This window comes from Argiope bruennichi, chromosome 8 (genome assembly GCF_947563725.1).
Source record: "Argiope bruennichi chromosome 8, qqArgBrue1.1, whole genome shotgun sequence".
NCBI classification, from domain to species: Eukaryota; Metazoa; Arthropoda; class Arachnida; order Araneae; family Araneidae; genus Argiope; species Argiope bruennichi.
In genome coordinates, this window is record NC_079158.1 from 45,011,100 (window position 1) to 45,027,420 (window position 16,321).

Consider the following 16,321-nt stretch of genomic DNA (forward strand, 5'->3'; position numbering starts at 1 on the left):
ACATTAAGATTGGCGAACCGGCTGGTCGCCAAAGGCGGCTAGTTATTAAAATAATTTTTTATAGTTAAATAAATTTTGTTTTTCCTATTTTAATGTGTTTGAAATATTACTTTTTTTGCAAAATGTTCGTTATGTTTTTAATGATTAAAATTGTTACCATTCAGTTTTTACAAATAAGTTATTTTCCAGATTTACTTTTTTTTTTATATAGAATTCCTTTATTCAACCGTTTTATTTTGAGTAATTCTAAACATCATTATTACCGGTTTATTTTAAGTAATTCCAATCTAGTTACTTTAGATTCTTTTACCTAAAGGATCTAGAATTCTTTTTGAATTTCAACTCTATCGCAGACTTTTTGAATTTCATTTAAACTACTAGGGAAAGGACAGCGTCAATTTAAGACAATAAAATAAAATCCCAACTAATTTAGAGCTTGGTTTAGGTCAAATTTTTGATATTAAAACTTATTCTATGCTCGTAAAATTAATTGTATTTAAAGGAAATGTGATATGGAACATGGATTATTTAATATATGGCGTACCGTAGTTAGAGGGATAATATTTCCAGAGAACTACGGCATATTTTTGTGTAAGTCACATTTATTTGACTTTAAATATGTGTAATGTATGATTTGGAAAAATTATTTCAGTTTTATCAGTTTTTAACTTATTTTGAAGTCACTCACCTACATCATTGAAAAAGTTGTTTAAAAAACTGCTTACCTATCAGTCATAATATCAGGTACTCATATAAAATACATTGTAGTGTTACTCGGTACATTGCGATGTGACTATGGAGGTGAAAATGTCCGTCTCACACATGTATGTGAAACGGCTCTTTGGAAAATGTTACCATGGTGTTAATAAAACACTTCGATTAAATTCTGTGTAGAGAAAAAATAAGGAAGAAAAATTCAGAAGAGAGCTTTTCTTGCCGTAAAATCAAAATATCACATGTGTGTAAGAAAATGAAGTTATCAATATTCAGTTTAATTATGCGATGCGAGAAAATCTATAGTAATTCATTATTTCTTCTATACCTTGATAATTATATTTATTAAAATCTGTTTAAAGAGCTGTGATTATTTACTAAAACAAGATTATAACATTCTGTGTATAGTAAAAGTGAAGTTGAAAATTTTAAGGGAAATTATTTTTGAAATTAAACGAATTTGTTTTTATTTAAAGTCATATGAGCTATTTTATAATGACTAAAAAAACGAGTCAAATCAAGACATTAATTTAATCTGGAATGCTAGTAGGCAATATATTATAAAATTGATAAATACAATCTACCTCGCACAAATATGATGAATTGACCTAGTTCAAAAAAAAAAATATTGCTGCAATTGGCGCTTGTGTTTGTGTGTGCTTGTATGTGTGTGTGCGTGCAGCGCGCTGGCGGACATGAAAATAAGTATAGAAAATACATTAATGAAACTGGAGTTTATAATATTTAATGAAATATGTATGTAGTTAAGAATGCTTTAAATTTTGAAACTAATATTTATACATTTTTACTTTATGCTTTCACTTAATTTTATCCTTTCATATTTAATTTATAACTTAAATTCTAATTTACTATGAAACTTCTCAAGTTTGATGTTTCCTTGGAATTTTAAAATTATTTTAGATTAAATAAAAGAATTTTTAATTTATTAGAAGTTCCATTGAAAAAAGAAATATTTTATCAGAATTATTTAAAACTTTTAAGCATTAATTAAATATAGTTCTGTTATATTTTTTAAATTTTTATATGATTTCTTAGGAAAGTTTACATCTAAATAAGCACCAAAACAAATAGGAATTGTTTTATTTGGAATTCTTTTGTGACAATCATTATTATTTCTTATTTTTCTTTTAAGATTTAGAGAAATAAGCCATAATCATAATTTTGAAAAAAATTTAGATAATTCACAATCTTTGTTGTAACTTTGAAGATAATATGAAAAATTATGTTCATTTTATAACATTCAACGGCTTAATGAAATTTAAGAAAAAATATTTCATCGATAATTCTTATCTCTTCAATTGAAAACCATATGATATTAATAAAAAGTATTTATATTTCTTTTTTTAGTAAGTTAATAATTATTATTATCTTCTACAAAAAACAAGAAAATCCATTGAATAAGATATAAGTTTTCTCTGTATTGATAGTTGCATACAATGTTCTATCTATACAAAAAAAAAATCTTGTATCAAAAATGACTACAATAACAGATTTTTAATTATCAAAAATTTATCCAAAAAATGTCGATTCAATTTTCATCGCAATTATAATGATGAAACTAATATCAACATTTACTACACATATGCATATACTTGATATAACTTCACCCCTTTTTAATCCTGTAAAACGCAAAATGAATTCCAAAATTAAATTGGCACGAAGTACTTAATAAATACTTAGTAAATTAATGCTCACTCAATAATTTAAAAAGTTATTAAAAACTGTAAAAAAAAAACAGATTTGTTAAAATTACACTGTATCAGAAAATAATACTAGTAAAATATGTAAACCACCCCATTTATCTTAGTTATCAATGTCAGACCAACTTCAATTTTGCTAAACTCTACAAGATAGAGATAGAACGTGTTTGTTTGCTTATCATCGAAAATTTTCTGTTACATCGATATCAGGATGATGAAAATAAAGTCTAATCGAAATATGTGGTATCCTATTTTCCTCACAAAGCAAAAACGTAAATATCTGCATTTCTTCACGTCCTCCATGAACACACTTTCCAAAATCAGGTCTAGAATGCTTTAGTATTATTCCCTCAAGACCTCGAGTCTCGCGACGAGATTTTTAATTGCATCTCAGAGAGCGGAAGCCGCTTTGAAAAACTACATTACACCATTTTAATAAGACGAAAACCTTCTACTAATCTTTATTTAATGCTGACTCACAGAGATTAAAAGCGTTTATATTATGCAAACCTTAAAGGCAGCATTAACTTTCCATTACACATAACTTTTTTCTTCTTCTTCTTCTTTTTTGAATGACCTAGTGATAAGATGATATATGATATAGATGTCTTGGTTAGCATCCTTGAAGGCAGGGAGAGGGGAAAAGGGAGGCTGCGAAAAAAAGTAGTAATAATTTAACTTTTTAAAGCTAAATATGCCGAAGTAATAAAAAAATACAATACCAAAAATGTTATTTATTTTTCAATTCCACTGATTATCTGTATATAAAAAGTTTGGTTTGGTTATATTAACGTCCCTTTTGAAGCAACACTAGAGCTATTTTGGGACGGACCTCGTAATTTTGAACCGCGGTCAGATGACGAGGACGACACCTGAGCAGGCACCCCCCTCTCCACACCACACCACACCAGCGGGAGGACGTCTGGTCATGACGGATTTAATGTGCAACTGACCCCCTTACACAACGGTTCTTCGGTGGAATCGGGTCACGAACCTGAAACCCTCCGGTTCCGAAGCCGAGATCTTACCACCAGGCCACCGTGGCCCCTGTATATAAAAAGATGAATGTTGGTTTGTATATATTTTACGCAAAACTATAGTTCGTTCTTGATAAAATTTGAAGCATGTGCTCTTCAACACAATAAAAAGGGATTTTGTCAACTTTTCGAAAAATTAATTAAAATATAAAGTAATTAAAAATGAAGATAGTATTTGGCGTTCCTCAATTATATTTTCCAAAAATATTATCTCACAAAAAAAAAAAATCGCAACATATTAAAACTCTAACATTTACTCTTTCAGTGATACCAATTTAATATACAATTCTTTTTCTCTATTTTTAATAAATCTTTGAACTTCATTCGATATGCAATAAATAACAGTGTTTTAACTGCCATGATGACATTCAAACTAATTTTATTGTATTTTCAAACCTTCAATCACGTGCCAGTGTTAAACTGAACCACTGATTCATGTCGATTTTACATTCGCTAAGCAAACTAGAATAGTGTAACAAATAAAATTTTTAAAAAGTTATAACTAAATTTTTAAAATTTCTGTCTATTTAAAATTTCTTTCTATATAACTTTTTTATTTGCGCGCACAGTAATAATATACAGTGGATTGGTCCTATTAGACAGATTCTATTTTCCAGTATTCCATATTAATAGTTATTTCCATATTAGTAGTTTAATAGCAAGAAAAGCTAGAATTCTGGGAAAATAAAATGGTCGCCAAGTTTTACCAGTTTCATATAAATGATGACAGCCTTTAAATTGTCTCAAAGTACAGATTTATTAGATTTTTCTTGACAATTTCAGCAATCAGTTTAGTCTAAACAAACATTAATTCTTTGTATTTGTCGGTAAATAGTATTTCATTTATTTCCTAACTTCTCCGCCCAAAAGGAAATCGCAAGGGAGGACATAGAGTTCTGAATACTGGTGGGAATGCCAAGAATACTTTTCCTTGCACAGCAGATATACTGGAAGGGAATATTAAAGAGAGAACGGCTTACAGGCCCGGATAGCTCAGTCGGTAGAGCGTTAGGCTTTTAACCTAACGGTCCAGGGTTCGAGTCCCTGTTCGGGCGTGTTGTTTTTTAATGGTATCCTACGTCAACAACAAAGTTAGGAGTCTCGTTTTCGAAAATACAGTAGACTCCCGATTATCCGCGCCTGCCACACAAAGTTTTTTTTTTTTTTTTTTTTGACTGATTTTTTCAAAAAGGTGCAGTTTTACAGTTATGCTTTTATAATTACATAATGCATTACAGTATTAAAACAGTACATATGAATTAATTTTTCTGTGCAACCTTGACGCCTCTCGTACGTACAAAGTACTTTTCTGTTTTCATTAACAAAATGCATTTTAGTTTAGTTTTGAGTGATATACTAAAATATTAAGCATTAGTTAAACATTTCCTGCTGTTTATTTTACGTTTTATTGTACATAAAACGATTTTTCAAAGTTGGAATGACTGTTTTCTTTTTTGTTATACCCATTTTTAGCTTTTTTCGGATTATCCGCGATTTTTGTTATCCGCGGCGGCAGCGCCACCCAATTCCGCGGATAATCGGGAGTGTACTGTAAAAGCTTACGGTTAATGAAAATCAATATAACATTTGAATAAGAAAAAAACTGCCAAATGAATGAAGCAAGGAAAATAAAACCGTTGTAATACAGAAGCTCAATTCATCTAATTATTTTCCCTTTTTTGTCTTGACTCAGTTGTAAATATCTACAATGTTTCCTTTTTTTAATTAGATGTTTTTTTTCACTCTCATTTAACGAAAGAAAAGATAAATAAAATACTGAGTTTAACACCAAAAAAAAGAAAGAAAGAAACATTTGGCATTTTTTTAAAAACGGTTTAGATAAAAAAAAAATTTATTATCTGAGAAATTGGTATTGTCTAACAATGAAATGTTCTTTAATACGCCACTGAACAAATATACCGTCATAAAAAAAAGTTTCACGAAAAATCGAGGGTTATTCTAAATTCGTTTTTGGAATCAAAGAACTCTACAGGATCATAGGAAGATGGACGATAAATCGGACGGCCAAATCATTTTTAAAAAGCACTTGCATTTCTTAGATGATTTTACTTGCTATAAAAACAATTCAAATTTTAACAATTTGCTCAGATGAACTCTTTCAATCCCGGTGATACAATTAAATTTCCCAAATCCATTTATTTTATAGGAATATCAAAAAAAATTATTATTACATGAAAAACGAATTATATGCTATGCAACTGATTTCATTTCAAGACATTTTTTATTACAGTTTTTTTTTATTATTATTATTATTTACGCTTTTTAACGTTTAATTTTTTTAAAGTTTACGTTCCTTTAATGGTGTTCTCTTGAAATATTGCTTTCAGTTGTAAAAAAATATTCTTTCCATTTGTTTTCCTAATTTATTTAATTTCATATATGACGTCCAGGTATTTTAAGGAGAAATTAATTAATTAATTATATGTTTATAAAATATATAGTACAATTATATTTTTTATTATATGTTTTTATCTAACTTTTCTCATGTCTATGAGGATCGAATTATGTAATTCCTGATAAAAAAAAATCTTTACGATTTCTTATTATATTTCATTGCCTGAAATTTTGTAAAATGATACATTCGCAATTGCAATCTAATGTTTTAATATTTTCGGAATTTAACTATCAATAAACAGATTTATTTTTATTAAATTTTTATTATATATGAGACGGGGCATTAGGTTGTTAATTTTAAAGAACGATTAGATGCCATATTAATTATTACATGTTATGAAATATCTCACGACGCAGTGCAAATCTAAACTGTTATGTGATTTGCGGTTACTATTCTCATAAGACTGGGACTTCATATAAACTCTTTTGTCATTAAGCAAACCAGCAGGTGTGGCATATTCAAAATTTTCTGGCATGATTCCATTAAATGGTCTTACCTCTCTCCTCCAACATAAAACTATGCACTTGGGTAAAACAATGAGTTTAGTTATATTAACGTCCCGTTTTTTAAAGCAACACTAGGGCTATTTTGGGATGGACCTCGTAATTTTGAACCTCGGTCAGATGACGAGGACGACACCTGATGTGGCACCCCCCTCTCCACGCCACGAAGCACCAGCGGGAGGAAGTTTGGTCAGGACGTTTAACGTGCACCAGACCTGCTTACACTACGGTTCTTCGGTGGAATCAGGTCTCGAACCTGAAGCCCTCCGGCTCCAAAGCCGAGACCTTACCATCAGGCCACCGCGGCCCGGGTAAAACAATGAATGTTGCCTTAAATGTCATTGGTGAATAGCAGTTACGAAATATAAATCTTTGGCTTGAATGTAACATTTTACTGGACTGTTTTGCAATTTTTAGCGACTAATCCCTAGCATCCGGTTAATACACAAATACCCGAAAACTGAATATAAATTTTGGTTCTAAAAATTGAATATAAATTTTCGAATTCTTTTGATTTTCATTGATTTAAGGCATGCCATTTTTAAGTTATAGCATTTACAAGCATGAGAAAATAAGTACCGACAGATGATCGACCTTTTGACAGATTGGTTCCAAATTTTATAAGATTCTTCAAGAAGGCTAAACCTTTTATTTAATTGGCTCTTAATGTTATCGGGCTCACTTGTACTTAATGGTTGGTTGATGGAGTTTATTGGCGCAAGAACCATTTTTGATTAAACTGCGCCAAACATAAGGTAAGACTTAATCCTATTTTAAAAGTTTAAAAATTTCTTTCTAAATTGCATCATTTTCCTGAACTTGTCAACCTGTAAAATCTACAAAAAGTAATAGCATGGTAAAACAGAAATTAAGAGTTATTTAAGAATCAAATCGAAAAGTAAAAGCCAAACATTTTAAAAAGGTAAAAAGTTGGGGATGGGGAACTTTATGAAGTATATCTTTTAATTTGATTTGAGGAGATTGAAAGTGGCGAATTCATTCATTGTTAAATTGTGGACATTCTATTAAAATATGAAGAATCGTCATAGGACACTGACATACTGTACATCGGGGTGCGGGTTCCCCCAACAGCAAATGTTTATGTGTGAGCCGCGTGTGACCAATTCTTAATCTGGTAAGAATGGTATCAAATTTTCTATAAGGCAAACAAGGCCAACAATCGATTAGATGTTTTATTGTTTGTACTTAACAGTCGATTAGATAATCTTCTACTGCATGGATTTAATTCAAGATTTAATAGAAATCTATAAATTTAGTTTTAAGTCCATATAATAAATTTCTTCCTTCTGGAACAAATCGTTGTTGAGCTATCGCGTTCACAGACAGACAAAATTCTAAAAAATGAGTGTTTTTTCTTTTTTTTTTTTTAATTAAGGTAGATCTGAAACAAGAAAATATGTCAAAATCTCGAATTCGAATTTTTTGATGTTTGCAAAATTTTCTCTTTGTATACTTCGTAGGGGAGAACGTAAAAATGAATAAAAATGTTTTTTTCATTAAAATGATTTTGAAGATCTGTAGGAAAATTTTGAATGGTAGAGAGTGGATATATTTGATTGTATTTGAAGAAAGATTGATATATAATTAAAAAAAAGGCAGAAAATATGTATAAATGAAGAATGCAGAAGAAATTATATAGCAAGAAACAGAAACAAAAATGTTAGTAAAGATATTTTTATGTATTTCGACAATAAATAATTAATAAGCAAGACTCTTTATTTTTTCAGATAACTATTACTTCATACGGACAACTGCAAACGTAATAGTCCATTGTGCATTCATATCGATAAAGAAAAAAATATCGTTCGCCGATCCTACCAGCAAAGATTTTCTGATGCTAAAATTTCCTTTTCCGCCATCTTTTTAAAATCTAAAATTTTAAAAATGCAATGAATTATTCTTTTATATTGAGAGTTGTTATTTGAAATAATATTTTGTTTATTATTGTTTAAATTTAATGCCATTGCTTTATTGATATTAATTTTTCTCTTCTAAAAACCTCAGTTTCTTGGGATTTTCGGGTCATGACTGATCCATATTTGGACGACAGTCAAACCCCTCACAGAAAAAATACCTTGTTTCAATCCCTGCCTTAGACTGGCCTTTGTTAAACTCTTCAAGCCGGATTCGTCATTTCCTTCTTATTTATTTCCCTTTATTCATTTTTTTCTAATTTAAACAATATTTATTTCTAATTTGGTTAAGTTCATTTGTAGTTTAGATGTAGCAGCATTGGCACGCTCTAAATACAATGTATCTACCTTTTAGTATTTTTTGACTAAGGAAATATTGACTTTATAAATTAGTTTCCTAAACATTGCTTTAATTTTATGGTTTGCAGTTTCTTTTATAGTGATCTCAGTTTTATAAAGAATCCTTATTAGTTTAAAATAATAAATATTTTTAAAAATCAAAACAGATGCAAAAGTCTTGAATAAGTATGTGATGTTGTTAAAGGACAGAAAAAAGCAAATGAATGACTCCCTAAGTTGTGCATATAATGTAAAAATTTCAAGTTTTTATATGCCGAAGTTTTATTTTATTACATTAATTTCATTGGATACTTCTTTTTGAATAATGCAGAGAAATTATTCATCATTCGTAAGAGTTCCTTGGTCTTCATCGTCTAAAGTTAAATCAGCCAAAGTCATCAACAAATTTTTTGGCAAAACAAGTGATGAATTCTTCTTGTTGCTGTAAAAAAGAAATAGAAATAATCTGAATTTTAAAAAAGGATTTCATATTTTTTAAAAGTAAAAATTAAACAAAGGTTTATAATTTTTAAAGACCCCCCCCCCAAAATAAAAAGTGCATGCAAGTATTTTAATATGATGTAAACAAAGTATTGAGAGAGGCAAGTTGATGAAAAACAAATCTCAATTCTACAATAATATATAGTCGGCAATGTCGTAAACTTGCATGCAAAAGATATGCGTAAAGAGTATATAAAGGGTACCTCAAAATTAAGGCCAGATTTGCATTTTCCATCATTCGTTCAGTAAAATGTTGGCAATATCCTATTTAAAAAAACCATTTGACAGCTGACAGTTTAGAGTTTGTAAAAAAGGAGCGTTTTTTACGAAAAAACATGTTTTCATTTGTGAACAATATTTAAAAAATAATGTAAAGTCTGAGGGAGAATAAACGGGAGAATAATAAAACGGGAGAATTGGCCCCCTATATCGCGTGATTTAACACCATTAGATTTTTATGGAGATATTTGAAGTCAAAGCTCTATGTTAACATGCCCAAAAGGATGCTTGCATTGAAGAAGGAAATTCAAAGCTACATCAGCGAAATTCAGCCACATTTATGCAAAATGGTCATGAGAAATTTCGACAAAAGAGTACGTATGTTCTAACAAAGCCGTGGAGGTCATTTTCCTATATTTTATTCTATACATAACCCTAACCAATGTACTTTGCCATTCAATAAAAAATAACAATTTAAAGGAAAAAAAATGTGTTTTTTATTTAATTCAAATCTTGTATTAACACGTTGTTCTATTATGTAATGCTCCATTTTTACTAACCTTAAACTTTCATCTCTCAAATTGTTTTATTAATCGGGTTGCCAACACTTTACAGCACAAATGGTGGCAAATTCAAATCTTGCGTTAATTTTGGGACACCCTTTATAAGTAAGTAAAAATAGTTACTTATTAAAAATAGATACTTCATAAAATTCAAGGTAACTTAATTGCGCACTTATATTGTACACTATATCCGGGATATAGTGTATTATCTGGGATATTATTGGAATAGTGGAAAATTTGAAACTTATTTTACCATGGCATGGATATGAGCAAAAAGAGTCTTAATACCATCCACTGGATGTGCGCCAAAACCTAAAAGTGATAGTCAAAACCTAAAAGTAATCTTAGCCAATGTAAGAATCCACTAAATTCGATTTACTATTGCTCAAATGTTATTATTAAATATGCAAAATAGTTTATTCAGAACTTTTCTATTTGGGAACTCATTTAATCAACATCAGTTTCCTTAAGATCCTTCCTTTATTTTGCAATTATACAATATAACTTCAGAGTCACTTTCGGTGACAGCTGTTACTACAGCAAGTAGTACCGGCATGCCGATATCTTATCTCCTTCTTTCATTTCTCTTCCTGTTGAAAGTCCATTCATCGCCAGGACCATCTGCCTTTTGTCGATCTATTGGCTACTACCGGGATTCAGTGTCTAAACGACATCAAAAATGCTTAGAGCAGGGCAAAGTCCCGTTTGAACCAACGTAAAGTATTACATTTTCTGACCTGTGTGGTATCTACTGACCAAATTTATTGCTTATAATTACAGTTATATAATTAAAAACATCATATTTAGTCATTTTGTATATGATTAAAATCTAGTATTAAAATCTTATTTCCGATCTCCTGATGGCCATTTTTAAGGGCTTCCTTTTATTCTGATTTTTAGATTTATTAATGGAAGTGCGATCCCAACCATTTAATCGAAATTCGACTGTACTGGCAAAATTAAGGGAGCAGGGTCTCGTGTTTGAATTACATTTCACGACGAAGCGACTGTTAGATCTGCTTTTCATAAATATGCAGAAACTCTACATGTCCTGACTTGAGGGGAAAATCCAGGTCTTTTAAATTTTTCTTAACAATAACGAAACAAATATTTGTTGAAAGTGTTCGTGTAGTATGGGGAGAAGAAAATTTTTCTACTATATGATTGTGCCATTTCCAATCCTATATAATTGTATAATACCGAGCTATATTTCAGAAAATTTGTCCTTCTCAAAAGTTGTAGAAGTTGAAATACTTTGTATTTAAACAAAAATCGGAGTGCGTATAGAAATACAAGGCTATTAAGTGAAATAAAAAAAACTTATCGCTATTTTAATATTATTAAAGGAATTTGATGTTTTCAATGCTATGTAGAATTAATTTGACAACAAAAAAAATTCAAAACTGAATCTGCTCAAAAGCACTTTAAAATATTTCGCGAAAACTACTAGATAAGGAATATTATTCTTGTTTAGCAATTTTTAAATCTTTTTTTAGATATAATCTAAATTTAGGTTGTGCAACATTTTACTATTTTTTGAGCAAAATTTTAGAAATGAGAGTTGTCCATAAAAATAAGAAGTTAATCTAAAGGCTACTATTTTCATTTTTGCATATTTATAGTAAAACATCATCGTTTTAATCTATTTGAGATTTTACTTTATATCCCTTAAATTTACAAAACATCTTACTGATATGAGATTCCAAATAATGTGAAAAAGGAAAAGTAACAAAAGATCCTGTAACTCATACTGCTAATAAGCTTATTTGTCTTAATCTTTAAATTACGAATAGTATTAAATACTGAGAACAAGGAATAAATTCCATGTTTTAATTTCAGATTCCTTTGAAGAAAAATAATAAGTAGCAACGAATAAAAGCTATAACATTTAATAAAGTATGTCCCAAAAGAATCCAAACTTTTTTAGGTTAAGAATTAACGCTACCGGACCTACAGATTTGGCGGTTTTTAAGTGCAGCCAATCACTTTCAAAATTCAACGACTCCGCAGCTACAGATTAAGCTCTTTATTGGCGCATTAGCGCAAAAACCGCCAAATCTGTAGCTGCGGAGGCGTTAATACGTAACAGGATTGCACTTTATTGGCGCATTAGCGCAAAAACCCCCAAATCTGTAGCTGCGGTGGCGTTAATACGTAAGTTCCCTTTCTTAATATAAAATGACATTATTACCTTCCGAATTTATTTAAAATTTTAGTTATCTTCAGCACTTTCCTAAGATTTTCTTCATATTTCTCCACCAAACTTTTCACTGGCGAAGTGGCCGTTGTATTGATTTTTGACAGCAATTCATTGTCGAATGCTTCGTCACCAGAGAATAATGAAGCGCCATTTCGTAAAAGAACTTTACAGCACTCCAAATCATTGCTATAAAGAAAAATAATAACTATTAACCATGAGTTATTAAATTTTCACTTTTCTTGCATACAAAGAGAATGTTTTGTAATTGTCAAGAAAAAATTGATCCGGTTATTCTTATTGTTCTCTTCTTTTTAGGTTAACCCCTTCTTTAATAAAAAGATTTTTGTTATAATGTTGATATGCATGCGAATACGATACATACAAAACGCAACTATATGAATGATGGGTGAAATTTGGCATATACATCAAAATTATGCATGTACTTCATATTTTAAACCGGATTAGTCAAAAGAAAAGAATAAAATTAGAAATATGACTTCTTTTGCTTTGTTGTGGCGCTACAATAGATTCTCCTTAATATGACACTAATCATTCCAATACTCTCACGGGCTTGGTGGTAAGGTCCCGGCTTGTGAGCCGTAGGGTTTCAGGTTCGAGACCCGATTCCACCGAAGAACCGTCCAGCAAGAGGGTCTGTTGCACGTTAAATCCATCATGTCAAACGTCCTCCCGCTGGTGTGGAGAGGGGGCTGCCAGCTCAGGTGTCGTCCTCGTCATCTGACCGCGGTCAAAATGACGAGGTCCGTCCCAAAAATAGCCCTAGTGTTGCTTTACAACGGGACGTTAATATAACTTAACTTAACTAACCAATATTCTCGCTTGTTGGAATATGTAATTTGTTGATGTACCCTTCTTTTTGTAAAAATTTGAAACGTCCCCCTATTTCGTATTTGTCTGTTTCACGTGCTCCTACTCAATATTTTACCATAGTATTTTTCTCCTACACATATTGTAAACTCGTTTCCTACATATAGAAAAATGCATTATTGCTTAATTCATATATATATTATATAACAGGTGTCCAGTTCCATTCGTGTCGGATTAGATATAGTCTAGTCTAGTCACAAAGACTTTTTTAAACATCCACGTCAAGTTAAATGAAGGCGTTATACGCCTTCTTATCTTAGTGTATTTTTAAATGATCAATTATGTGAATGTTACATAAAATGTTAAAATTAAGAAATAAAAACAGCAATCACCGGAAAAGATCAATTTCAATAGTTTTTGAGAGAATTTTCATGTATGTATATATTTGTATGTATGCATATATCTAAAAAATTGCACAACAAAAAATAAATAAAAAAACGTTTAAAATTTTTTTAAAGCGTAGAAATTACTTATTAATATTAGTGTTTTTGTAAGATATTGCGAAGAAAAAAATCCAAAATCTCGCTTACTTTTTGATAAATTAAAATTATAAATTTCAAAAAAGTCACTACCGGTATTTATATTCTATTTTCCAAGGCATATTTTTAGCAAATTCCGTAGCTCTAAATGAAACTGACTGGTCTACAGAGCGCCAACGCCCACACAAACACACACAGGTAGGCACGCGCTGTCCTTATTATTAGTGAAGATAGAGTTACAATGTTTGTCAGTGATAACACCGGCATCTTTGATCTGAAAAACTAATTCTAGACTATATATATATATATATATATATATATATATATATATATATATATATATATATATATATATATAAGCTTATCCATTCAGTGATTACGATTTATTATGCAGTTTTTCCTCTGATATCTATCACATTTTAAAGATTTTTGGTTAAATCTTTAATGATGATTAGGATACGATAACACGCGCGCACATAAATATGTCCAATATTTCCATAAGTGTGTTAACAAATACAATAACTAAAAATCTGTAGAATTTCCCTCCATTATAATGAAAACGTGCAGAATTATAAATGAAATATTTAAAATGCATATAATATTTTATTTTAAAGTCTATGATTAATCTGCATATAAAACGTGAACATGATAATTACGTTTTATATAATTAATTCTACAAATATAGCTATAATTTTGTGTTTATTTTTAAAACACGATGTAAATAAAGAAACTTATATTTCAAAAAAAAAGTTATTTCTTCTCTTTTTCAAATTCGGCTCAGGATTGGATATAGGTATACAATTTGTATATAAGGGACATACTTAATATTGTTCATGTAAATCGTCGAGGATTATCCTTCTTTCCAGTTACCATATTTATATAGACATGGGCAGACAAGTAGATAACCATAATTCTGAAGTGTGTGTGTGTGTGTGTGTGTGTGTGTGTGTGTGTGTGTGTGTGTGTGTGTATGTTTTAACTATCGCAGTGCTTTCTCTATGTCAGCGATTCTCAACCTGTGGGGAGGGCCCCCTTAGGAGGGCGCGAGCACACTAGAGGGGGGGGGCGAGAATATGCAAGAGAAAATATTATTTAAGAAAATTGATTAACTGATTGAAAGGAAAGCACACATACACATAGAAAACAAAATACATTTCGATATATTTAATAACGTATTAAAGTAAAACAACTTACTAAATCAAAACTTACTTAATCAAAACATACTAAATTAAAAACAAATTTAATAATTATTAATGTCTTCCTTGGGCATGTCTTGCAAAGCAAAGTTTTTCGAAAGAAAGCTTAATATTAGAAATAGCCACTCTCAGTTCTGTAACTATATTTAGGCGAGATCCATATTTTGTCTCCAAAGAAGCCACAGCAGAAAATCCAGTTTCACAAAGGTAGGTCTTTGAAAATGGTAGTAGAATGCGAAATGCCTTTGTTTTTAGTGCAGAAAAATCATCCTCTACTCCTGCCCAAAATTAAAATAGTGATTTATTACTAAATTGTCTTCTAGTTTTGCCACTTGTAGTGAAGTCTATGAATTTTTTTTTTTTTCCCTCATCAATTGAGAGTTCTTTGGGAGTTTTATGAAATGGATCCCTAACCCACTCGTAACTTGCTATCAGTTTGTCGTCAGCAAGAAAATACTTTTTTAAATTCTTTTCCAGCATGACTAAATGATTTTCAATGGTTACAAAAACAACTTTTACATATGCTCCTTCAGCCTTGTTAATTTTAGTGCAATCATCCACATTTGCAAACATTGTTAGGTTTTTTTGCTTTAAATTTCTGATTCACAATTCCAATTTTCTACAAAAAGCATTAGCTTTATCACTCGTATCCAACATATGTATATTTGCTCCTTGGAGTTGAAGATTCATTTAATTTCTCGAATATGTCGACCAATTAGCTCAATTTCATCACAAAATCGCGAAAATTATCGGCCTCCGGTTTCTTCTTCTAGGAAAAGGGCGATTTCTTCTCAATAAACACGTTGCAAAAATTTCCCACGTGATAACTATCATGTGGGAAATTCTCATGTCTTTACAAAGAGCGGAAAAGATTTTCGATTTCAGGGGTCTCATTTTTATATAACTTACTACGGTTACAACCGTAATCAACACAATATTCAGACCAGGACTCATTTCTTTCGACGCCAAAGCTTCTCTGTGGATCATGCAATGTGTCCAGACGCATTGAGGGGATTTCTGTTTTACAAGTGCTTGTGTACCTTGGAATCTTCCGGACATTAGACCGGATTTTAATTTTAATTCGAAGAATTATCTGGGTTTGTTGACGTACTCACTATGAAGCGTTTCCAAATGTCGTTTAAGTTTATTAGGTTTCATGCTTTCTGTAGCCAACATTTTTGAGCAAATGATACAGGTGAGCCTTTCTTCTTCATTTACTTCAGTACTGGTAAAGCCAAAATGTAAGTGTTCTCGAGAATATCTTTTTGATTTTATTTTCGGAACCACGCTCGTCTGTATATTTGTTGATGATTGACTATCGTCTAATGCTCGCTTACTTTCGCTTAAAAATTTATCCATGAGTCTGCATGAATCTGCCGTCGTGAATATTTAATATGGAGAATTGCAATTAACACGAAAACATATATAACATACACATTCACAATAGATTCGATAGCGATAGAAAGATCGACTCGAATGAGACTAGCTGGAATTGAAATTTGCGTTATCGAACATTTTCCTTCTTCCTATGAGAAAACATTTGCTCTATGCATGCTCAAGACGGTATCGGTAGTGTGGATTCCCATCCATAAATATTACTTATTTCTTTCT

The 16,321-nt window shown here is 30.6% G+C and overlaps 1 protein-coding gene and 1 non-coding gene across 4 annotated transcripts in view; one reads left to right on the forward strand and one right to left on the reverse strand.

Annotated features, from left to right (window-relative positions):
- The first annotated feature begins 4,454 nt into the window (after positions 1–4,454).
- On the forward strand, positions 4,455–4,527 carry Trnak-uuu (transfer RNA lysine (anticodon UUU)). Its single transcript has one exon. It is a non-coding gene; the product is annotated as a tRNA-Lys (tRNA).
- A 4,417-nt stretch (positions 4,528–8,944) lies between these two features.
- Positions 8,945–16,321, reverse strand: part of LOC129980927 (ankyrin repeat domain-containing protein 31-like) — a 35,754-nt gene continuing 28,377 nt past the window's right edge. For all 3 annotated transcript variants that reach the window (XM_056091420.1, XM_056091421.1, XM_056091422.1), the window contains 2 exons: positions 12,139–12,333; positions 8,945–9,106 (listed from right to left, as the gene is read on the reverse strand). In XM_056091420.1, the coding sequence (XP_055947395.1) occupies positions 9,001–9,106; positions 12,139–12,333 (301 nt within the window). In that variant the 3' untranslated portion in view covers positions 8,945–9,000. The remainder of the gene's footprint in view (positions 9,107–12,138; positions 12,334–16,321) is intronic.